Below are 24690 nucleotides of genomic sequence, written 5' to 3' on the forward strand. Positions count from 1 at the left end.
GTCTTCCACAGCCTGGAGAAGGTTGAGAACAGAAGATTAGATTTCAACTCAGGTTTATACAGTCTCTTATAGCTCGCTCCTCACTGGAGGGCTTTGGTTTTAACAACGATAAGATGGGACGGGGATGCCTTGCTTCGTGACGTCATTGGTCTTTATCTTTAACTGTAGCAGGTCTTCTCCCATAGCGGGGGGTTCAGCTCCGAGAGAGCACAAGCCGTCAAGCCGTTCCGGCGTATATAATGAGCGCCTGTTTGCCAGACAGGACTCAATGCAATATCAAGAATTATAGGTTTCTTTCCGACCTTATTATTTGTAGTTTCCACGTCACCGTCACTGTGGCGGGGCTGCCTTCCTCCCGCAGCGCGATACGTGGAACTGGAACTCCTGTTCCTATATTTTATTCATACAGTCCGATAGTCTCTGTCCCTCGGACATTTCCAGGACCGTTCCTAAAAGCCTGTGGTGAGAGGAGAGTGACAGTTAAGACATGCAGGGATATACACATGAATGGGTGTTTGGTGGAAGTGTGTGTGTCTTCTTACCCTCCGACGGTTTGCTGTGCTGTGCCTCGTGAGCGTGTGTGAACCAGCCGCTGTCAGACTCAGACTGAATCTTCCTTTTTATATGACGGGTGTGGCCGATTGCTGATTTGGGTGTGGTCGTTCCATCATCTCAATCTGGTGGAGGAGGAGATTCGGCACGTATACATTCCCTACTACGCGGCCGAGGGCGGGCCTAACTGTCCGAGGCGACTTCTGTCTGACAGCGTGTCTGGTTGCCCTGGCAACGCACTTACCATTGCGGGGTGTCGCTAGCGAGACCCCACAATATATATATAGGATAGGACAGATCGATAAGGGTGATCAGGTGGGGAAACGTCAGCAGAACTGGTACTCTGTACAAGTGAGAACTGGTCCAATTCAAGCACCGTCTTTAAGATAATTTATGAATAGTCCATTTTCCAGATGTAGCCTAATTGAAAGCAGCGTAGTGTACAATCGTTTTTGGAGACAAAAGATTGTCAAATTGCAGATGGTTGAGTCCATTAGCTCCAATAAAATGAACTGTCTTGCTCATCGGTGGCAGTCATAGAGGCATTAGCACATCACCAATAGTGTGGCGCAAAAGCCTTTCGCACATAATAATTTGCAATCAGACGTAAATTGATATTACTAGCCCTCACCCGTTGTGAGATATCCCCCCCCCCCTTGTGGCCGCGGGGGGGGGGGGGTACTGCACTAATAAATTCATTATTAATCATTAATGTGTCAAACCGAAAAAAGGGCTTCGTTAAGACCTCCATATTATTATGGTCCATGCCTGTGTGAAAGGTGGGAGTGATTGGTGCAGGCAGTGAGGAGCTACGGCAGTCACAGTGACAGACAGACAGACACACACACACAGACATTGACTGAATTATAGTATGATTATAGTATGATGATGATGATTAGCACAATAGCTTTTGTTAATTAGACCTTGAGAAGGGGCAGATGATGGTAGTATCAGTGGCCGCAATGCATTCAGGACAGCATTATGGAAAATAGGACAGTTCCATGTTAATCACATGAATGTAGACATTACTGTGTACCGATTTGCGTGATTTTTGGACAAAATGTGTAGGTAAAAACACCAAGCGCCCTGTTATAGCGCCACCATGAGGCTGATTTGAACATTTTCAAGTGGCATTTTTTCCTCAGCCTAGTGGGAATGTGCATGCAAAATCTCACAGAAATCGCAAGCAGTGTTCATGAGTTGATGCATTTTGTTCAAAACGGACCAATCCTGCAAACTTTGGAAATCAATCTGGGGAAATGGGGATGGAATATGGAAATATCAGACAGTTCCGTGTTGATCCCATAACCATAGAGATACTGTGTACTGATTCACTTGATTTTTGGACAAAATCTGTAGAAGTTCCATCACAAAATGTGTTTGTGATGGTGACGGGCCCATCTGCCAGGGCAGAGGTTCTGCCCTGCCATTCAGGGAGTGTGTGTGCACAGTTTGGCAGCGACCGGGCCAACGGTGCCGGAGAGCTGTACGACTCCATTCACCCAAGAATCCAAGTCACTATACTGTGCGTTGATGACGGCTACTGTTCTGACCACGACGGAGGCGCACATTCTCAAGCTAACTTGACTTACAAGATCATGTTGTGGGGAGCACATTTGCCCAACTGAGAAAGCCGTACCTCCGTTGAGGTCAAAACCATAGTCATCATTAACCAACAGAATAGTGACAAAACACCTACTGGTAGGTCAGTGTCTCATCCACTTCAATAGTATCTCACCTACCAATCAATGGTCTGAATAAACGTGATAACATCCCATTCAATGCATGATAGCATTCAAAGCCCAGATGGACACATGGACGGACGGACATACATACACACAGAAGGACGGGGTGCAAAACCTACTCTTTCACAATAATGTGACTACAATGTAGTGTAAACAAGCATGACAATCTGCGACAAGCACTCGTTTTGCACTATTTGGGCGAACAAACAGATTGGCTGACCAACTGTGTGGTCACAGTAAGAGATATACATCTCAACACACCTTCACACGGGACCGGAGACTTGGAGTAACAACAATTTCTGACCAAACCCAAGGAAACAGAAGAAATTAAGCTTTCAGTTGTTCATTATGATTTATTTTGCCTTAGAAAATGTTCCACCTCCTTACTTCCAATGAGCTTTTCCCTCTGTCACCAGAAGACTGCCTTGTCATTAAGCCAGCTGAAGTCCCAATTCAAACTAGTGACACACATTAATTGAGGATTCAGTGTTAGGTTGGAAAACCTGCTTTCAAGCACAGCTTTCCATAGGCCGATTATGTGCTCCAACAATTCGAATCCCCCTGTTTGCCACTGAATTCTCTCTCTCTCTCTCTCCCCCTCTCTATAATAAGAAGTAATTCCTGAGAATTCAATAGAATCTGAAATGGATCCCATTTTAATGTCACATGCTAATAAAAGTTTTATCATAATCAAATCTGTGGGTAGGAGGGCAAATAATGAAACTCCTCACTGGCAATGTATGGAATACATATCACAATCTGAAGATTCCACATCACAAGGTGCGGCAACAAGCATTTCGTATAAAGATATTTTCCATTTCCAAGGCTGACTGAATATCACTTTAACTCTGCGATAAGGCGAGAGAATAAAAAAGGTTTCCAAATGTATAAAATGTATATTTGTAGAAATCTCTTTTCATACAGGGAAGCTTTGAAAAATGGAGACAGGAAAAGGGAGAATCTGCTTTTATAGTAATACTGGTAATACCCCATATCATCTTAATACAGTGCCGCTTGGTTATGTGGCGCGGCTGCTCGAGTGTACAAAGTTATAATAATAACCCCTACAACCCCAACCTGCCACTTTGTATAACTCTCTCCCCATGGCAGAGAAACAAACAGTAAACATCACATGAAGCATGCGTCACAACCATCTCAAAACTAGTTTGTAACAGGAGTTAAAACTTTATCAGAAGCCAAAAGCCACAAACCTATCAAAGCCACAGAAAAAGCATTAATAAACCCATTTTTTGTTGGCTGCACTCTACAAAACGTTTAAGACTTTGGCTAAATGACGGTGTACAGGGGAGACTATATCACGGAAGATGGGGTGGAGTTGGGGGAGGGGGTTCTCCTAAGCAGCTTTCCCATGTTTGGGGGGTAGAGGGCTAATCCTCTGTCAGGGATGGGAGCTGCTCTCTTCGCAGTACAGGCCGTGGGAGTATTCTCCCCTCCCTCCTCTCCGCTGACACTCACCCGCAGGCTGGCATTTTCTTAATGCCGTATCACTTTCAACAAGCGGAAATAAAGTTAAACTGTCTCAAGGCATCCCGTTTGTCTCACTTTCAGAAATCCCCTGAGTGACGACTGTAATTCTCCTCACCGTTCTTTTTTTTCCTTCTTTTTTAAGCATATAAAATCGCAGGCCGAGGCGTGGAGGTTACTGTTGCATAGTGTTGATCTGACAGTGACTATGCAGCATGACTGGCGGAATGGCAGAGATATACTGTCGATACTTCAAGAAGAAAGATTTACTGTATAATCTAAAATCCTGAGTTTTAATTTCACACCGGTTGTTTCTACACCGAGTGTGTAGAAATGAGCCTTTCCGCGACAAATTTTACAATTTCACAGCCATAACATTTTGGAAGTTTGTGGAAAGACAAATAGTACTCCATGCTACAGTACGCAGTGTGGCACACCGTTACACACGATGCAGGCTAAAAGTGAGTGCTTAACTTCCATCTCTGATAACACACCGATTTTTCCGCATTTTAAGCTCATCGCGTCCGGCTCTAGCCTTTGGTTACTGTATACAGTTTCACATGCTAAGACAGAGCAGCTGGGACTGCAGTATATGTGTCAGCTCAAAGAGGATACCTGTGGGATGATGGACATTTTCTGGCGCAGGGTGTGAAGACCAATCTCCGAAGTCAGAACACCATCCACTGCAATTCTGCCTCCAGGCTCTGCCAGCCGAAATAGGGCGGAGATGAGCGAACTTTTACCGGCACCAGTGCGTCCCACAATGCCAACCTACATTAAGAGAGATGGATTATCATTCATGTGTTTTAATGAGCTTTTCCTCCACTTCCAGCATGTACAGTATATGACTTAGTGACAGTAAACCACTTGGCTCTGCCAACGCTCCAATATTACGGTTCTATTATTGTTTAATTTCATTATTCAAATTAAATATCATACTTGGCTGCATATGGATCCTATCTTACATTTGGAAAGTGGTGCGGAGTGGATTCATTGTCCATTGCTACCATTGATTCCGTTTGCAATTACCTGACGTCAGTAGCCACAACGTCCATAACGCTCTTTTGCATTGTGCCGTGATATTGACATTGCTCCCTACCATTTCTTTTTTTATATACAGTATATGTTGTTTTTGTGGCTTTCACCATTATTTTATATTTAGGTATAGGCTGACAGGAAATGGGGAGAATGATGGGGGTGGTGACATGCAGTAAAGGCTGTCGGGATCGGAAGTCGAATCCGCGGCACACTGCCAGACTGGATTACCAGCCAAGGTGCCTGGACCTTATAAGCATTGGAACACACATTTTATTTCACTTTTAATATGTCCATTCATTTCACGTTATAATATTCACATATCTCATCTCACAATCTCAATAAATAAATTAAATATGGGGCCAGAGCCCTCTATGTGTTGTCCGACTGCAGATGGACAGAGAGACTCTTCAGATATCTTCTCAAATCTAGGCTTTGTTGTCTGGGATAAAGAAAGGTCGATACAGTAGACTTTCTCCTGATTTGTCTCGCTAAAAAAAAATGCCATTTTAGTATGAACATCTTGGAAATATTGTGTGCCTTGTGATGATTGGGTCCAGAATTAAGTTCAGTGACCATGGAGATAAAGAGCGGTTCAGAAGCTGTGTTCACGTTCATTCTCCTATTGGAAAATAATAGACTCCAACATTCTTCCGGTCTCCTAATAATGTGTCCGCCCACTTCACGTAGACACGGGAAGTAAACCGGAGTTCGCGACTCTTGCTATTTCCCTCTTGGACGTAACCTAATACAGCAAGGTGGTAACTGCAATTTCCCAATGACAGCCCATTCATCTAATCAGAAAAGTCTTATCTGATTGTTTTAATCGTCAAACTCACCAACATTGCAGCTGTACAAAAAGCTTAAATTATCCTCTATTTGCAAAGTGTTTCATAACAATCCACCGTAGACATGTTATGAGCTACTTGTTGTCAAGACATTCCTTGAAGATGCTATGCGGAGCTATGTGTGTATGTGTATGTATGTGTGTATGTATGTGTAGTGTACATACGTGTCCGTGCTACAACACCTAAAGTGGCCAGTATTCTCAGATCTACAAGCTCAGTGTGTTTGCCGTGCAAGTACAGTACAGTACTACGAAGTACAGTACAGAGTACAGTACTACGAAGTACAGTACTACCAAGTACAGTACAGTATAGTACAGTACTACCAAGTACAGTACAGTAAAGTACAGTACAGTACTACAAAGAACAGTACAGTACAGTCCAGTACTACGAAGAACAGTACAGTACAGTACAGTACAGTACAGTACAGTACAGTACAGTACAGTACAGTACAGTACAGTACAGTACAGTACAGTACAGTACAGTACAGTACAGTACTATGAAGTACAGTCCAGTCCAGTCCAGTCCAGTACTACGAAGTACAGTACGGTACAGCACAACGAAGTACAGTACAGTACAGTACGGTACAGCACTACGAAGTACAGTACAGTACAGTACAGTACCACCCACTTCAGACGGGTCTGAATTTTCTAGGCGTCAGAGTTTGATATTAAACGAGCACTGAGATCACGCACCTCCATGCAGTGCAATGCATTGTGGGTTACAGCGCCCCTCAACAAACTACCACCACAGAGGTTGTAGGTTCACCGTGTTACATCTGGCTTTGTCAGGCGTCTATGCGAACACAATTTTGGAGGGAAGCCGGAGGGTGATATTGATCATTGCACATACTCCTACAGGCTGGGGCGGCACCTGTCAGTGGGGAGTGTTTGGCGGGAGGAGTAGGACGAAGACTCTACATCGTCCTGGTGGGGACTCCTCACTGGCAGGTGAGTCAGTAGGATACGACAGCAGCCACAACACAGAAATGTGTAGAAAAAATACCAAAAACTACAAAAAAGTTCAATTTCATGTCAATTCTTGTCTCCTAATTTTATCCTGAGATGCTGCCTTTGATTCGCTCTACTTTGCATGTTCTTCTTCAGAGGAGATGCTCTCTCTCTCTCTCTCTCTTGTCATACAAGTAGCGCAAACGCGAACGCAGCTCGTGTGTGTGTGTGTGTGTGCGTGTGCGTGCTACAGCTGCGCCCTCTGGTGGCGGGCGGGTGGTGTCACAGCGGGACAGACACACAGACAGACACGATCTGCAGGGTCTCATAGTTAGTGCTCATTGCGTTCAAACATAGATCAGCCACATTTTCTTTTACTTTCACCGACACTGGTGAAAAGATGAGAAATGGGAAGGGCTGATGGAATACATTGCTCTCTCAATTTAGACAAAGACAACAAAGAGGTGTCTAAATGTATAATCTGGAAAACATATCGTACAATCTGCACTGAAATGTCAAAGCAGCAACTGCATCTTTCATCTTGGTATTAAATATCCTTTCGCTTTAGGTTATGTCTGTACCAAGCCATTTCTCTGCGGGCTTAGGTGTAGGCTATGTGGTAGTGTGCCATGTGTGTGTGTGTTTACTTTTTGTATAATTATTATGAATGCGTTTGTGGTGAGGAATGGAGCAAGAACAATCTTGTAAGTGGTAGGTGCAGGTTTCCTTGTGAAAGGGTCTCAGGGGGACTGTCAGGATGCACAAAGCCTTTCAGCCCCACGGCATGCGGTGAAGATCCCTCCCATGGGCTGTCAGAGCCGGGGCCTCTCCACTTATCAACCCATCCATTGTGAAATCAGCCGCCCTGGCCAACCGTGGCCATGCAAAATACACCCCCTGCATTAAACACAATTTCAATCATCCTCAACCATCTCCCTCTTCCTGCCTCTCTCTTTTCGCCTCCCTCTGCCTTCTCCGTCTACTCCCACTCTCTCTCTTATAGTGAATAAACAGTTGTCACCACCAGGTAACTCAGAATGCAAATTGGAACAAATGGATCCACTCGAACAGTCTTAATTACATGATATGTATTCCATGAATCACAAATGGTATAGTCACCGAGATTCGTCTGCACAATATGTCGTCCCTTCAATAATTGATTTGAAAAATAATTACACCTAAAAAAGAGAAGCCCATCACACCCCCTACACAAGCAGCATATCAGCGTATGTCACTGGATTCAGTGGATTGCAGGCAACCAGCGACAATAGATAGTTGAATATGGATAGAAACCTTCTCTCTGGATCTGAAGACAGCGTTCAGCTTCTTCAGGACCAGAGGCCCGTTAGCAGTGTAAGAGAAGTCCACTTGGTCAAAGGTGATGGCGCCGTTCCTCGGCCAGTCACTGGGAGGCTGTTTGTCCGTTTCCCAGGGTGCTTCACTCTCCAACTCTGTATACTCAACCACTCTCTCTACCGACGTCATCTGCAGAAATTGAGGACTCCCTTTATAGTCCAGGCAAAGTAGCATTTCCAGACAGACTAATTAAAATAGAATTTTTTTCACCATAGATCATCTCTATGAGGTGTCTAGAACAACATACTAAAAGTCCTAAGAAATCCTAGATGCGGAAATATGTTTAATTCTCATCAATTCAAGATGTGTGCTAATACCTCGAGAAAACTAAACACCCTAATGGGCTTTTTTTTTTCTTTTGTCCTATCCCAATGAAACTTTCCACAATGAATCTTAACATGAAAACTAAACTTTTTTGTATTACAAGTTTCTCTGAAACTTAATTTGAATATGCAAATTAGCTTAATATATATTGAATATGCCCACATTTGCATATCACGGAAATTACTTTTCCCCAAAATGTATAATATTTACATTGTTGTTTGTTAATGATATCAAACACACTGATCAGACTTTCATGAACCATTTCATCGAAATATTGTGACTTCATAGAATAACATCAAAAACACCATTCATATGTACAGTATGACAAATGTATGTATGACAAATGCATAAATCCGTCAAATCTTCCTCCAACCATCCTACTGCTAATGGTTGATGGCAATGCTGCTTTTGGACTGGCCTCTAACCTGAAACCTGCCGGGCTTGGTTGTACCTACTGGGGGCATAACCCCCCACCGGTATAGTCCTCAGGGTCACAGAGGCCAGGTGACCTACCTCTGGGAGGACATCCCCTGGCTGCAGCAGTGTCTCAGTCCATCCCAGTCTTCTTGTTCCTGTACTCTGCAGACGCACCTGAAGCTGTTGCAGGCCATCTCCCACCTCCAGGTAGACTCCATCACACATCTCCCACCTCCAGGTAGACTCCATCACACAGCTCTGTCACCTCCAGGTAGACTCCATTACACAGCTCTGTCACCTCCAGGTAGACTCCATCACACAGCTCTCCCACCTCCAGGTAGACTCCATCACACAGCTCTCCCACCTCCAGGTAGACTCCATCACACAGCTCTTTCACCTCCAGGTAGACTCCATCACACAGCTCTGTCACCTCCAGGTATACTCCATCACACAGCTCTCCCACCTCCAGGTAGACTCCATCACACAGCTCTGTCACCTCCAGGTAGACTCCATCACACAGCTCTGTCTCCTCCAGGTAGACTCCATCACACAGCTCTCCCACCTCCAGGTAGACTCCATCACACAGCTCTGTCACCTCCAGGTAGACTCCATCACACAGCTCTGTCACCTCCAGGTAGACTCCATCACACAGCTCTCCCACCTCCAGGTAGACTCCATCACACAGCTCTCCCACCTCCAGGTAGACTCCATCACACAGCTCTGTCTCCTCCAGGTAGACTCCATCACACAGCTCTGTCACCTCCAGGTAGACTCCATCACACAGCTCTGTCACCTCCAGGTAGACTCCATCACACAGCTCTCCCACCTCCAGGTAGACTCCATCACACAGCTCTGTCTCCTCCAGGTAGACTCCATCACACAGCTCTGTCTCCTCCAGGTAGACTCCATCACACAGCTGTCGCTACAATTATGTTGTGTCTTTCCTACTCCTTAAAGGTTTCACATGTGACATTAATTCATAAATTTTTAATGTCACAATGACACAATCCCTTTAATGTTTTGCAAATTCATCCATCTTCATCCGCTCATCCGAAGTCGGGTTGCATAGAGTTCCAGACTTCTCTTTCCTGGGCCACGTTAGCAGGGGAACCTCCCCTGTTGTTGCTACCTTGTCGTGGTGGGGAGGCTTGTGTGCCTCTGTGACCCTGAGGACTATACCGGTGGGGGTTATGCCCCCGGTAGGTACAACCAAGCCCAGCAGGTTTCAGGTTAGAGGCCAGTCCAAAAGCAGCATTGCCATCAACCATTAGCAGTAGGATGGTTGGAGGAAGATTTGACGGATTTATGCATTTGTCATACATGTTTTTGATGTTATTATATGAAGTCACAATATTTTTATGAAATGGTTCATGAAAGTCTGATCAGTGTGTTTGATATCATTAACAAACAACAATGTAAATATTATACATTTTGGGGGAAAGTCATTTTCGTGATATGCAAATGTGGGCATATTCAATATATAGTAAGCTAATTTGCATATTCAAATTAAGTTTCAGAGAAACTTGTAATACAAAAAAGTTTAGTTTTCATGTTAAGATTCATTGTGGAAAGTTTCATTGTGATAGAACAAAAGAAAAAAAAAAGCCCATTAGGGTGTTTAGTTTTCTCGAGGTATTATCACACATCTTGAATTGATGAGAATTAAACATATTTCCGCATCTAGGATTTCTTAGGACTTTTAGTATGTTATTCTAGACACCTCATAGAAATGATATCTGTTGAAAAAAAAACTATTTTAATTAGTCTGTTTTTTGGGTCTAAAATGGGCTAGATTGCCTGGACTATTTAATGAATTCACCACACTTAATAACATGCATATATAAATCAAGCAAAAGAAAAGTGTGCCGTGAATGATTACACTGTACTACATTATTCTTTGATGAACATTAGTCAAATGTTAAACTGATCAGTCAAATCCATGGCAGTCTAAAGTCTGGTGTCGCACGGAACGGAAATAGTCGACGTCCACACCTCACAAAGCAATGTGATGCATTGTGAGCGGGCGACACCATCATACAACAGAGTATAAAATGGTCATAACTATGTTTGTGTTTGTTCTTACCATGTTTTCCACCTCTGCACTCTGTCTGACCCCCCACTGGAACATGCCCATGAGGGTTACTGCATAGGACAAAGCAAGGCCGACAGACCCTGACTCCATGTCTGCGACATCAGAAAAGAGAAGAACCATCACAATCACACATTTATGTGTTGATTTTCAAACTTCAGAGTCATTGCCAAAAGGTCAATACATACAAAAAAATAAGTTTTTCATCAGTACCATCCCTGAGGTAAAGGCAGCCAAACACAGTGATGGTGACAAACACTGAGCAGATCCCATCAAGGCGAACAGCAAACCAACGCGAGGTGGTCAAGAATAAGAACCAGGCCTCTGTCACAAACAAAGCAAGCACACAGCTTATGTTTCACTGAGACCATTTACAGACGAGACAATGATGTCATTACTAAGGGTAAAATCAAGGCAGTGTTTCTGTGAATGAAGAAATTCATGAGCATTAAGCCCGAGTTATACTTGTTGCATGCAGGTCACGGTGTCGTGCAAGTTGCACATGGGTGTCACACAAAATAGCTGCTCTACAAGCTCACAAGAACATGTTCTGGCCCGCAACCAAGCATAAATGAGGCTTAAATCTGTGAGCCCTTAAACGTAAGCATAATGTCTTTAAACCTGTGTGGAGATCTTGGCATGCATCAAACATTTCTTGGAACCTTTGTTGAGCTTTGAAGGCACGGATGGTCCACAGGCCTTGGAGTGAAGAGGAAAGGTGGGAGAATACAGGACTCCGTGCTATACGACATATGGAACAGAATTACAGTGTCACTGTGTGAAGAATACGATATGCACAAATTGGCAAAATTTGCCATTAATTTAGCATATCCGGATTCTTTACATTCTCAAAAAGAGCATATGTATTAAATATGTTTTTACCGTTTGTCTCATTTCTTAAAATATTAGCCCAACAAAGGCTGTTTTGGTGAAACACACGTTTTTATGATAACAATATCGTACAAACATTGAAAATGGCCCTAATAGCAAAAACATTTTCTACAAAAAGAAAGAGTTGCCATTGAGAGGTCTTTTGTTTGGATTTGGTTGGTTTACTAAGGCGAAAACAAAGCCTCAATGTTTTCTGGGAGCCGTTTAATAGAACGTTTGTTCTTGAAGATGATGGAACCTGTCCTCCCCTGTGCATTTGGGCTCTCCGCCCAGAATAAGGAGGATGAACTAGACCCACTTGGGCATTTTCCTCCATTGTATGTGATGTCATGAACTCCCAGCCCTTCAGGAAACTGTGTGTGGGCAAGTCATGGGCCACCACCACCTTTAGCCTTTATGCTAATGACTGAGGCTTTCTTCAATGGTCTATTAGTATTCCCGTGCTCTGCCTTTATCTCCCCACCACAAATGGGCATGTCCCTAGCAGCAAAAAAAAGAAAGAAAAGAAAAACACCTACTAGTGGACTCCAAGCGCTTGACGTCTCTGGAGGTCTGCAGGAAGTAGCGTCGCAAGAACAGGAAGGTGACGAGCAAAGGGACCACAGGGATTAGGATCCAGGGGCTGACAGCAATCGCTACGGCTATTACCCCCAGAATCTGGAGTAACACCTGGAACACACAGGCGACACAAGGAGAGAGGTGTTTGTGCGTGCGCTCGTGTGTGTGTGTGTGTGTGTGTGTATGTGTGTGTGCGTGCGTGTGCAAAACAGCTGAGTCAAAATCCCCGCTGCTGCGATGTGGGCTACCGCCGGGGCACTGCACTGAGTCCCATTTCCTGAGCCGGGATGTGAGAAACTCTGCCAGTTGTTATTGTGTGGGTTCCTCGCTGCTATACAGAGCGGCTGAGTAAGGCTGTGGGACAGAGGTTGTGTGACTTGCTGTGTGAAAGGAAAGAGGGCACCGTGCTAATTCTCACTTAGTAGCAGGTGAGAACTTACCGCTTGGCCACTGCGGCTCGTATCCCTGTGCTCTCGTGGGCATTCCCGTCAGCACCTCTGGTCTATAATCCTCCCTGGCAGAGCGGGCCAGCCAACAGGCATGGTCACGGTGACTGGCAGAGGTCTCTGGGAACCACACCGTGAATGTCTGATACAGCACACCCCAAACCGCACAGGCCTCAACAACACAATGACTCGTCACTCTTGTTAATGGCCACCTGACACATCTAGACCACTGGCCGCACATGAAATCCGACACCTTTAACGGGAGCGAGGGCAATGAGTCGGACGACACCAAAACATTGTTACAACTGCAACCTGACCAGTGAGTGGAAGAAAATAAGAGTATCACTCATTATTTGTGATGTTGTGTATGTTCTTATGTGAATGCGCTGCTGCAGTGTTCAATCAAAAAAAAAGACAACTATGACAGCTGTATTTCTGTTGTGGTATAGTTTAAAAGAATACACTTTATATTTAATTGCAGTCGTGCAGCTGCAATATCGAAAAACAATTTAATTGAACATTTTAAAAGTTCTCAACTGAGAAATCTGTGTGAGAGTACTAAACCGTATACAATGTTGCATATTTCATATTCGATTGACAGGTGATCAAATTGAAACCTCACACCCTGAAATTAGAGACAACCCAAGAGATGGCTCCTACGAGATGCGAGATTAGGATCATACTGCTACCTTCACTGGTCTCAGACCAGCCCACAGAGATGAAAATTTAATTTAGCACCTTAATTATGGATGTTATCAGCCGCACATTTAAGCATGATCACTTTCAATGTAGTTTTATGATGAAAAGCCACTCAATTCCATTTAAGGTTCAGATAAGAGGGTATTACTAGTCAAACCATCTACGCAGTGGAGCCAACACAATCAAGCAGTGAGTGGAAACTACTGAGCACAACTGATCCCAAGAATTTCACAGTACATAAGTTTCAATCTTAGCCTTGATGGAAGGCTACCGGGCAGAGTGAGATGGCGGCACGCAGGCTATTACTCTTACATGTTATCCAATCTCGCCCAGTCGGGTTCAGATATTAACCTAACATGCATTTACTTTCCTCCTTGTTAAACCTACGCTGGTTTCCTTTCAGTGTTCTTTCGCTTGATGTGCGTACAGTATGTACAGTACTTTGACGTACTGTACTTAGCTCTACCTGGGTTAATTTTATTTCCAGCTCCGTCCCAATCATCCGTGAAGCTGCCGATGGCGGGGTCAGGCCAGAGTGAACGGCCACTGAGGGGTCGTCTAAGGGGAAGGGGGAAGGAACAGGAACCATTAGATAGGAGCGTTGCCTCCTCCTGGTCCCCAGGGCCGACTGCCGCCAAGGCCTCCCGTTTGATGTGATCCATTTGCCTGGTCTGCCGCTTATCATGTCAGTATCAGAGAACACCAAGCCCCCCACCCACACTACACACAGATGAGTCCGATAAGTAGCGATCCAGCAACCCCCCCCCCCCCCCCACACCCCCACCTCCCCTGCTCCTGTTCATCCCCACGACTCACCCAACACCACCCCACAGCTCATATCCACATCACCACACAGGAACAGACAACTCCCCAAGTCACAGCCCACTGCACATAAAAGTGGATAAAAGCTTCTGTATACAAACAGTTTAAATAAAGTATTACCTCTAATTGCTCTTTAGCGAGAAAAGAAAGCCCTTTGCACGCATGTGATTCAGTCATTCAGGCTAACTGGGCACACTGCCGCGTTCCAAAGGCCATTCAGATCTCTTGCTGACCCTAATTGCTTTATTTTCTAAGCGATACCATCAGGGTCTTTGATGTCCAAATAATTCTGAAAATTGAAGTTAATTGCTATATTTGTGTTCAACGCAGATAGCCGCCGTTGTTCCACAGCGGAGAGTAAACACTTCCCTTTAATTAAACATCCCTCCGGACACAGGGAATCAGACGGTTTCTTTACAAGCCCTTTTCTCATCCTCCTATTCACGGTTGGCGTGCAATGTTTGCGAGGGACACTGCCACTGACTGGAAAACAAAAAGTACAAACAAAAATGAAGAGAGGACAGGATAAAAGTAAAGAAGGCCTTGCTGTCATCACTGGAATTGTCTCACTCCACACTTTGTCTGACAGTGTGGCACAATGAGTTGCAGGGGTCAGTGGTTTGATTGATCAATTGATTGATTGAAAAATGTATTTCTCATTATGCAGAATGGGTAAATTTCAAACGAAAGCGCAAGTCAATACAAAATCACACCTGTGTGAACTGAGTGGTGCAACTCCCCCCCCCCCCCCCCCCTCTCTCTCTCATTAGCAGGCAACAGTGCAGCACTATCTCTCGCCTTTCTGTTTCTGGCACAACAGCGCCACTTTTGCCCATACTGCTACTCATAGGGCTGTATTTTGCGTGTCTTAAGTACCAGGTCTTATTACCTAACTTGAGTAAACTAAAGACCTTGAGGCGTGATCAATGCCATTTGGCTATTCTGAGTGGCCAAAGAGCATTGATCACGCCTCCAGGTCTTTAGTTTACTCAAGTTAGGTAATAAGACCTGGTACTTAAGACACGCAAAATACAGCCCATAGTCACATAGGTTAACACAGACATTGCTGTTCCTTGGAGTGGTTGCACCACTCAAATACTGTTACACACATTCAAGACACCTGTCTTGTGTTTGTCTTGCATCTGTGTTTAATGGCTGCTCCAATGCATTTCCAATGGAAGACCATATGGTTTGACCAAACATTTTGTTTGATGGGGGGAGGGGGGCAGAACACATCCATCAAAGCTGTGTTCAGACAAGTCAGGTGTCGGACACTGGGACACAAGGCAAGTGTCTTGAATGCAGCCCAGTAAGGGCATATGTTCGACCCCGCCCGCTCACCTCCGCCCCACCCCCTCCTGGTGCTGCAGCCATCTTGGATTCTAAACACAATATAAACAAATGGGAGAGGGGTGGGGCAGAGAAAGGCCCTTATTGCTTTTAGTCGCTCAAATAGAGCGACCACATTTCGTGGAGTGGGATGTTCAGAAGCCTGATTGGAATTCGTACATTTGTTTTTTGTGGCAATGGCAAGATATTTTCAACCTGGTCATACTATTTTTTACATCACTTTTGAGATGGAGCCAAGAATAGAAATAGGGCGGTATAGTAGCCGGGGTCTAATTTGATCCAGGAAGTTACTTTGGCAAGTTTGAAATCTTGAGGGACCTGTCCCTGTTTGATGGAGGTTTATTATGTCGGTGATGATTGGAGCTATAGAGATGGCTGGAGTCTCTGAGAAATGTGGAGGGCCTTGTTGGGTTGCAGTTTTTTAAGTGCCTCATCAGTTGTTACCATTACCAGTTTAAAATCGTCTTTACAAACACCTAGGTTTTTGTAGAAGGCTTTGATGTGCTCTACACCAAAAACGCCCAGAGTGGGAGGGCAGTTTGTTAACCAGCGTTGTTGCTATGTTTGTAAAGAAGATGTTTAAGAATTTGGCCACATCAAGCTGAGTGTCGCTCGATTTGATGATTTTGAAAACCAGTTTCTGACTGCAGCCTATAGTTGTTTGTTGAGTAGCTTCCAGGACCCGAGGACAGTTTTTTTTCCCTCTGCTTTATCATTGGTAAAGTTTCTTTTTGCAGATTTGGTCATGGCAGTTACAATGTTTCTTAGCTTGTTTCGTTGGGTTTTTAGGATGCCCAGCTGAGCTTAGAGATCACTGTCAAAGCGCTTGGTGAGCTTTGACTTACATTTTAGAAATTCAGAGCATTTTTTGTCTCTGGCTTTCATTGCAGTCAGTATGTCCGGATGCATGCATGGCTCCGAGCAGGTATTGACCCTGATGGTTCTCAAGGGAGCCATGTTGTTTAGTACTGATGTAAATTTGGTTTTGAAGCCAAGCCATGATTCTTTGACTAGTGAGCTCCTGAGCTCATCGGACCAATCCAGATTCTCCAGTTCAAGGTTAAAAGCCTCGCTAGAGTAGGTTTTGAGTGGTGGCGTCCACCATTGAAACAAAAACAGGGCCGTTTCACTTGGGCTCTGGAACAATAGGAGTGACCTGCTCAATGCCTTTGGGCTTTATTTTAGCATTAAATGTCCAGATGCGGTGGCCTTTCTTTGGGGGAAACGACTGTGGACGCCTCCTCCACATTTTCCCTTTTGGGGGCCATTTTCACTTCATAAAGCTGCAGTCAATGTGTTTTGTGTGCGTTGAGGAGGGGCTGACACATACTGTGGTGGTCTCAGGCGCTGTCTACATTGGTGGCTCAAGTAGTCGCAGGATTAGGCTTTTGTGCGCCGTGAAAAGGTAAAAGAAGTCACTTATTTGGGCTCAGTCAAGCTGCTGATTTCCAACCTCCCTCCCCCCCCCCCCCCCCCATTTTGGAAATAAGAGAAAGGCTTTGAAATGCAGTCTCTCTCTCTCCCTCACCCCTATAAATCACTGTGTCCACCAAAAAAGCAACTGTCCAGTACTCGGCATGGCTTCACATCCCTCCTCTGTGTCTCTACAAAGTCAGAGCTAAAAAAAAAGAGAAACTAATTCTTATACTGTAGGTCACAAATACAAGAGTCACAGAATTCATTATATCATCATCATATTGACGTGGTATGGCTCGAGATTAGCGTAAATCTATTATGTACGTTTCCAGGCTCACACTCTTGTAGTGGCTGACTCAGGACAGGTGAGGTGCCAGACCACAGTGCAGCGGAAAACCACACATACAGTCAAATCCAGAGTGTTGATTTGACTCAGAGTTTTTACACTGGAGTTAAATTAACACTCTGGCTTTGACCATGTAAAATAGTGTTGTTTTTCTGGCCAATGCCCGCCATCAAATGTCCATGTGTGGTATTGCTGGGATATCAAATTCATGCCCTGCGTATTGTGCGTAAACACAAACACACAATTTAAAAATAATTATAGGTGGGGGGTTATTTGATTGTTCTTCTCACTCTAATATACGGTGAACCAGTACAATCCAAAATACTTAGGCTAGGTCACCCCACGGCCTCTCACCTTTCAGTGTCACCGTTGTGTTTTTCCACCACACGCACGAAGACAATGGCCGTTGTCAGATAACAATGTTCATAGGGGGATTTACGGCATATATATATTTCTATACCGGCCTGTGTCTCCTGTGTTTCTCGGACAAACCTGGTATGTGCGATGCCTGGAGCCAGTGCATTCCTCCCTTCCTCTGTCACCCGCTTGGTAAAAAGCACCAGAGAAAGCCGGTGAAATCCCATCCTACAGCGCTCACGGTTACGTCAGCAATTCTCATATCCCACAAAGCCACAGAAAAAGCCTGACACACAATGTACCACAATATACACTCATACAACGATCCACCCGCCAGTGTTTTCAAACAATAGGCCATCTTTGCTCCCTGTGTGTCTTCAATGCTTCTCTGGGCTTGAGTCTTCAGTATTAGAGAGTGCGTGTGCAAGCACGTACTCACGCACGCACAGTAATTTATCATGACACAGAGCCAACACAGCAGAATTCTCACTGTTAATATAACCGTAAACCCACTAATATTACTGATAAAAGGATATGTTCTACTAAAATGTAAAGTCATAGTCAGGCTGATTTAATTACCTTACACCAAACATGAAATTAATCTGCAACTAGACTTGATCCTAAAAAAAAGTTAAAAAATACTAGTCATCATTTTTCAAGTGTAGCTGGTGTTTTAGTACAATGATACTGACAAACTCAATTTGAATGGATGGTTGAGAAGACCAATGAATGCAGCCATGGACCTCACAGTTAGAGGTGTGACTTGGTCAAGAGCCTTCACAAGGAATCCTCACTGAAAGGCCCCGGTACCCCCCTTATTGTCTTGCCCTCCTCTGCCCCCTCTGTGAAAACAGAGGCAAACCCAGGATTTAAAGGTCAAGTCCGCACAAAAGCTGTCCGTCCCTGAACCCTGAGGTGTTTTTAATTGACATTTCTGTCTTTGTCCCCCAAACCATAAAGGGGCGGGAGAAAAGGGCACTTTTTTCAATATACTAAATTGCCACTAAATGAGACCTGTGGAAAATTTTATAAATAAAATAAGAGCACTGGGAGTGATGCAAGCAGGTTGGCCCTGCTTTGGGGAATCCCCTTGTTAAAGGCGTGTATGGGTGGAGTGCAGAGTGCTGTGAAGTGCTTACTCCACCATAAAGGGCCGTGCTCTGATGCAAATCCCCACACAGAAGCAGCCTCTCCCCATAGAGAGAGATAAACCAGTTAGGGCATTGTTTATGAAGTTTCACTTTATTCCCCCCTGACAACCATTTAAACAATGACTGTGGGGAAATGTCCCTCTGCTAAAGAGCAAAAATGGTCAGGATCAGTAGCTTTTCTCTCTGGCTAATACTTTGATAAAAAAGAGCTGAAAATCTCCCTTCCTGAAAGAATTAAAGGGTGCTCCATGAAAGACACCTGCAAACAAGAGCAGACAGAAGCCCAAACAAAAGTACTTTGTCCAAACGATGCCACCTTTGTCCCCCGGCACAATCGACTCCCATTTTCTATTGCACATTTTGCACAGCATACACAATGTGGTTATCATACAGCAAATCTGATTGGAACAGTTTCTGTTCTAGTTTCTTACAAGTTCTTTCTCACTGCAATACGGAAGCACTTTGCTATGGTAAAAATAATACTGCAAATTAAAGAATAAAGTTAGATTTTCCAGAAAAATAATTGAAATCTGAGGGAACAGATAGGCAGATGTAAGCAATGTATACAATACAGCATGTACACATGTGCAACACAAGCCTCTTTTTTGTTATGACCTAGTATGCTTTCGCTGGTATTCATTTGGACCTACAGGCCTTCCGCAACGTTATTATTTTACTTTCCCCATTATTCACCTTATTATCAAAATGGGGGGGGGGGAACTATAGTGGACAAAAACCTTTTGTGGGTATGATCTTTTGTGCTTTCAGCATTTAAGATGGCTTTTGTCTCCTGTGAGATGGGTATCTGCCACAAACATCACTCAGGCATTGTGGAAGGGGGATTCATTTTCAGCACTGCTTTGTTCTATTCTTTGGCCCTAACCAAGGAGCCACGCCTGCTCCTCTACCTCGAATTGTGCGGCGAACATTCCCTTCTTTGTGGCGCTAGGTGCATGAGCTGGCTCCTCTCCGCGGGCTTTCGTGGGAGATGATTGTCGCGGTGGCATGGTGGCATTTGGTAACCTAACCTGCCTATGTGTCAGGGTGGCCCTTGGCTAGGCAGCAGCAGACCTGTAATACTGTAGAGCAGGAGGTGAATGGTGGCGATAGGGGCAAGTCCCCCACCCCACCCCGCTCTGTATCTGTTTCCACTAACCTGTCCCCCTCCCCCTCCCATGCTTCCAGTGCTACCCTTCCTCTCCACTCCTGCAAACACATCACACGCCTGCTGCTCACACTTCTTCTTCTTCCTCCTCGCCACTCCAGAGATCACCCTTGTCATTCCTTTCCTGCTCCCTCACCGTCTCCCTCCACTTCCCTGCATCGGGCGCCCATCTTCCTGTAGCCATTATTTCCTCTGTGGTAACCTTTCTCTCTCTCCCAATCACTCGCATAGTCCCCACACTCATTCTCCGGCGAAGCCGCCTCTGTGTTGCCAACACTGAGGAGAGCCACGCCCTCAGCCTATGTGCAGACACTTTTATTAAATCTGTGCAGGCGCTGGGCCGCGCTGGCGGGTAATCCTACAGTAATTGTTTCCAGATTAGGGGACCCGGACCACAAAGCAGGCCCAGCCAGGCATGAAATGGCCTCCCCATGCTGCAGCGGCAGCAGCCAAACCTGTCGAGGTGAGACTCACCTGTATAAAGTCCACAAATGTCCATGGCAGCAAGGAGTCCAGGAGACCAATGTCCTGAGAGAACCTGTTGAGGATTCTTCCTGATGGGCAAGACAATAGGTGAATTTATATTAGATTGGATGTGTGTGCAGGACGATATCCTCTGTAGCATTTATTTTGTAATGGTTTTTAATGTATGTGATTCAGCCTTACTGGAAAAAAAATATGAGTAAATGTCATGAATCTTTTGGAAGAAGCAGTAATAAAATGGGAAAAAAGGATAGAATGTATAGATATGGCATATTCCACATAGCCATGTCATATTTATAATTTCTTGGATCATGTCTCATGTGGAGTTTGAAAGAACAAAGCCCTGTCAATTGGAGACAAATTTAAATCCAATAGCTAGCCTAATTTATCGGCAGATAACACAAGACAATCTTTTTCAAATCCCTCACTTGAGTTACCCAAGTCTCCTCTATATTAATACCACACAGCCTATAAATTGTGGGCGATATCAGATGGAAAAACAGAGAGGCCTATCTAGATTAAACAATGAATCATTATTTGGCCTGCATTTCATAAAGACTGCCCTACTCTAGACTGAATACATCGGGGAGCCTTTTGTTTGGGAACAAAGAGGCAACAGAAGCTGCGTACCTGCCTTTCTGTCCTGACTGGCAGTGTCAATGACGTTAATTGAGTTGCCTCCAATCTGCTCAGGTGTTCATTATTTGGGCCGGGGCTCTGCAGGTGCTCTTGCGGCCCTTTATTGTGGCTCCTTTAGAAACTTTGCTCCCCCAGCCTGATCCCATAGCACATAAGATTACACTCCAGCTGCTTTCACACACTGTTTATTGCAGGGCCAGTGATAGCCAATCCCCACACCACAGGCCCAGAGGCAGGGAAGACAGAGAGGCTTTCTCTATCTCTGGGCCTGAAGGAAGACCTCAGACTCTCACTCTCTGGGTGGACAAAACCACCAGAGAGCTGTGCCAACACTGCCACTTCAAGAACTAGGCTCAAGTTAAACTTGGCAGGAACAAGCAGTGGACCTGTAGCCAACTTGAATCCTGTTTGGAGCATTTGGTGAATCAGTGTCATGACTCATGACGTTTCACACTTAAGCAACCCAACTATATCTCTCATTGTGACAAATCTAAGCAAACACTACTCTCCGAGGAGAATGTCAACAAGCCATGTCGGACTAACAACATTGAGGGTTCAACCTTTGCTACAGTGAAACTGATGGCACACCCATGGATAATGTTTATATAGGCTTACCAGACAGCAGGGTGGGCCTTGGCTAAGGGTTGAGAGAAGGAGTGGATGATTATGAGCGGTATTTAGTGGCATGGTGCTCTGGAGGCGTGGTGGAGTTGGGGCAGAAATGACCCAGAAGCTGCCTCCCCGGTTCCCAGTGACTTCCTATAGAGGTGGGCCCTGTAATCACCTCTCTCCACAGCAGTAAGCAGCTTACAGCTTTATCCAAAAATACCACTCCTGCCTAAAAACATGCATGCAGACGAGGCCGGGCTCCCCATAACAGCCATTGCATAAACCCAGCCGGAGCATTATTCCTCACAACAACCCAGCAATGCTCCAAATCAGCACTGATTCAGAGTCAAGTGGCGTAGGCATGTTGTACACTTGGAGGCAGACTAATCTTATTCACAGTTTGAGTGCCCCTTTAGCATGCAGACATCCTGAGGGGAGGGTTCAAGCATGAGGGGAATGCCGCTACTGTACTGTTGTTATTTCTCTCTCTCTGCTTTCCTCTGGGGGGGAGGAGGGGGGTAGGGAGGTATTTGTAAAACTGTTTGTGGAAGATTCTATAATATTTGATGTTCAGTAATGTCACTGTATAAGCCATAGATGACCCAAATCCATGCGTAGCCAACAAACAAAGCCCACAAGAAAATGATAGGTTTCTCTCGGTTACATCATACCATGGTTTGAGGGTGTTAGAACAGAGAACATCAGTCAACTATCAGCTGTTTGACATGCGGCTCAGTTAACAGAGAGTTTCAGCAGGGATGAAGTAAAGACCCTGCTCCCTCTCCAACAGACTATGGAGGGGATCCATTACAGTGATGCAGTTACACAAAGACATTCACTGCATGGAAATGCCTATGAGGTAAGACCAGTGCGGGACAATGGCTTCAATCACTATGGGTGACTGTCAACAATATCACCTATTGTGTGGAGAAGGGTATAGATGTTTCAGGATATCAGCTGCATTAGTATCAAACAATTTCTCATGGTTTGAGACTCCTGGGGTGATTTGCACCACTTTTTCCTGGCGGAGGAAAATAGCAATCCCTTCCTGACCGAGGTGGGACCCCCATAGGTGGAGATATTAGGTGAGCTCGGGCTCCCAATCAGAGTTACAAAAAAAAAAGAAAAAAACTGGAACAGTGGGTACCGGTCGATGTGGGGGCATGCGGCAAATCGCTGTTCCCTGTAAACATCTAGATAACGGAGCGACTCTGAGCCACTCCATGTGTGGGCTCTGCTACCGTTTGGTGGGGTCTTTCACCGAGGCAAGAGTGATAATGCAGGAGAATTGGAGAGGGGGGCCCTGCCAAGGCTGGAGGTGGCATGGCTCACCTCAACTTCCATGAAGGGCCCAGGGGCCTGGGGCAGCCTCCCACCGCCGGCACCTCGCTGCCAATACTAATACATTCTAAATCCATTCTCTCCGCTCTCACACCAGGCTCCTGCAATCTCCTCTCCTTCCCTTTCATGCAATTAAATAGTGGAAGTGCCGAGCGAGTGGGAGCTCTATCAGCCGTGCTGCACACACACACACGGCTCCATCTCCACATTCAATTTACACACCTCGATATCATCGTCCCTCTCTGCAGTACTTCCGCCACTTCCTTCCTTAACACTCTTGCATCCCGGAGCTGGAATACAGACATTAAAAACACTGCCTCTGTAGACACAATTAGAATCTCGTATCATTGACTACAGACGGTCTAATGTACCTGCACCAACAGCAGCTGAGTGACACCTCACACTGAGTTGACCTGCGATGCTGATGCGAAACGGGGAACTTAGGTGGTATGCATGCATGCATGTGCAAGAGAATGCGTGCGAGCGTGTGTGTGTGCATGTGCGTGTGTGTGTGTGTGTGCGTGCACATTACTCCCGGACTGTGCTGATGAGCTGAAGCCCTGGCCTGCAGTCTCTGAGGGGATTAGCCCACTCAATGACACTAAATTACAGGGATCAGAATCAGCTCAACACATCCACTGCCGTCTGTGCAGCTCCAACTGAAACCTGTTTGGATGAACGGCCGTAATAATAAGCCCATTCACATTACTAAAACTGAGAGACTTCAACATAATGGGCTTTTATGAAGTCTACTGTTGGGAGGAAGGAATCACTGTCAACAAAAAGTGGGTATAGCTTAAAAACCGAACTCCAACACTGTTCTTAACAAACTGCATTACAACAACGTGGGGTGTAATTTCAAAAGATTTGCACTTTGTAAGTCACTCTGAGTTAGGGCTGCATGACTATGGCCAAAGTAATAATCATGAATTAATAATTATTCATCACGATTATTGCTAATGATTACTTTTGTTTCATGTCTTTGTTGGTTATTATGAGATTATGGGGCAAGCCATTGCATACCATAATGGTATGTAATGGCCTCTGTGATTTTATTGAGCCTGATGGACGTAAGCCAGAGGTTGTAATGAAAACTTTCCTGGTCATTATCCATTTGAGTAAGGGTGAAAGAGACAAGTGCAACAGCTGACCAAATATTTATTTTGAATTAATTAGCCAGTTTGTTTCACGATTATACAACAGTGTAGTCTTGGCCTGGGTGCAAAGGTATAGAAGCGCAGCGACATTGGTGTGTGCACATAATTCTACTGCCAATCTTCATTGTTATAAACCACATCCAGAACACAACAAATAAAGACCTTTGTGCAGCCAGGCTTGAAATGGTAACCTTTAACTCTGAGGAAGACAGGAACCAACACGTATCAAACACAAGACCTGTTCGGCAGCAGCAGTACACCTATCACTTACACGTGTAAACAGTTGTCAAATCCTTAACAACACACAGACACACAATCGCAAATGCATTACTCACACTCATGTTGGCAACACACGGAAACGGCAGTCATTGTATACAGTAAAAAAAAAAAGGAAAAGAAAAAAGAAAACAAAGATAGAGACAATACAACAAGAGAGAAAGCAGCATGGGTACAAAGTCATAC

At 44.9% G+C, this 24690-nt stretch overlaps 1 protein-coding gene across 1 annotated transcript in view; it reads right to left on the minus strand.

Annotated features, from left to right (window-relative positions):
- The window catches only part of LOC310867281 (ATP-binding cassette sub-family C member 4-like), an 83722-nt gene that overhangs the window by 47042 nt on the left and 11990 nt on the right, over window positions 1–24690 (minus strand). The window contains exons 20-26 of the mRNA XM_083777205.1: window positions 20474–20553; window positions 12208–12358; window positions 11420–11539; window positions 11012–11122; window positions 10793–10893; window positions 7906–8097; window positions 4398–4553 (exon numbers count right to left, since the gene is read on the minus strand). Of these exons, the coding sequence (XP_083633331.1) occupies window positions 4398–4553; window positions 7906–8097; window positions 10793–10893; window positions 11012–11122; window positions 11420–11539; window positions 12208–12358; window positions 20474–20553 (911 nt within the window). The remainder of the gene's footprint in view (window positions 1–4397; window positions 4554–7905; window positions 8098–10792; window positions 10894–11011; window positions 11123–11419; window positions 11540–12207; window positions 12359–20473; window positions 20554–24690) is intronic.

This window comes from Protomyctophum parallelum, assembly GCF_964188405.1.
Source record: "Protomyctophum parallelum genome assembly, chromosome: 11".
NCBI lineage: Eukaryota > Metazoa > Chordata > Actinopteri > Myctophiformes > Myctophidae > Protomyctophum > Protomyctophum parallelum.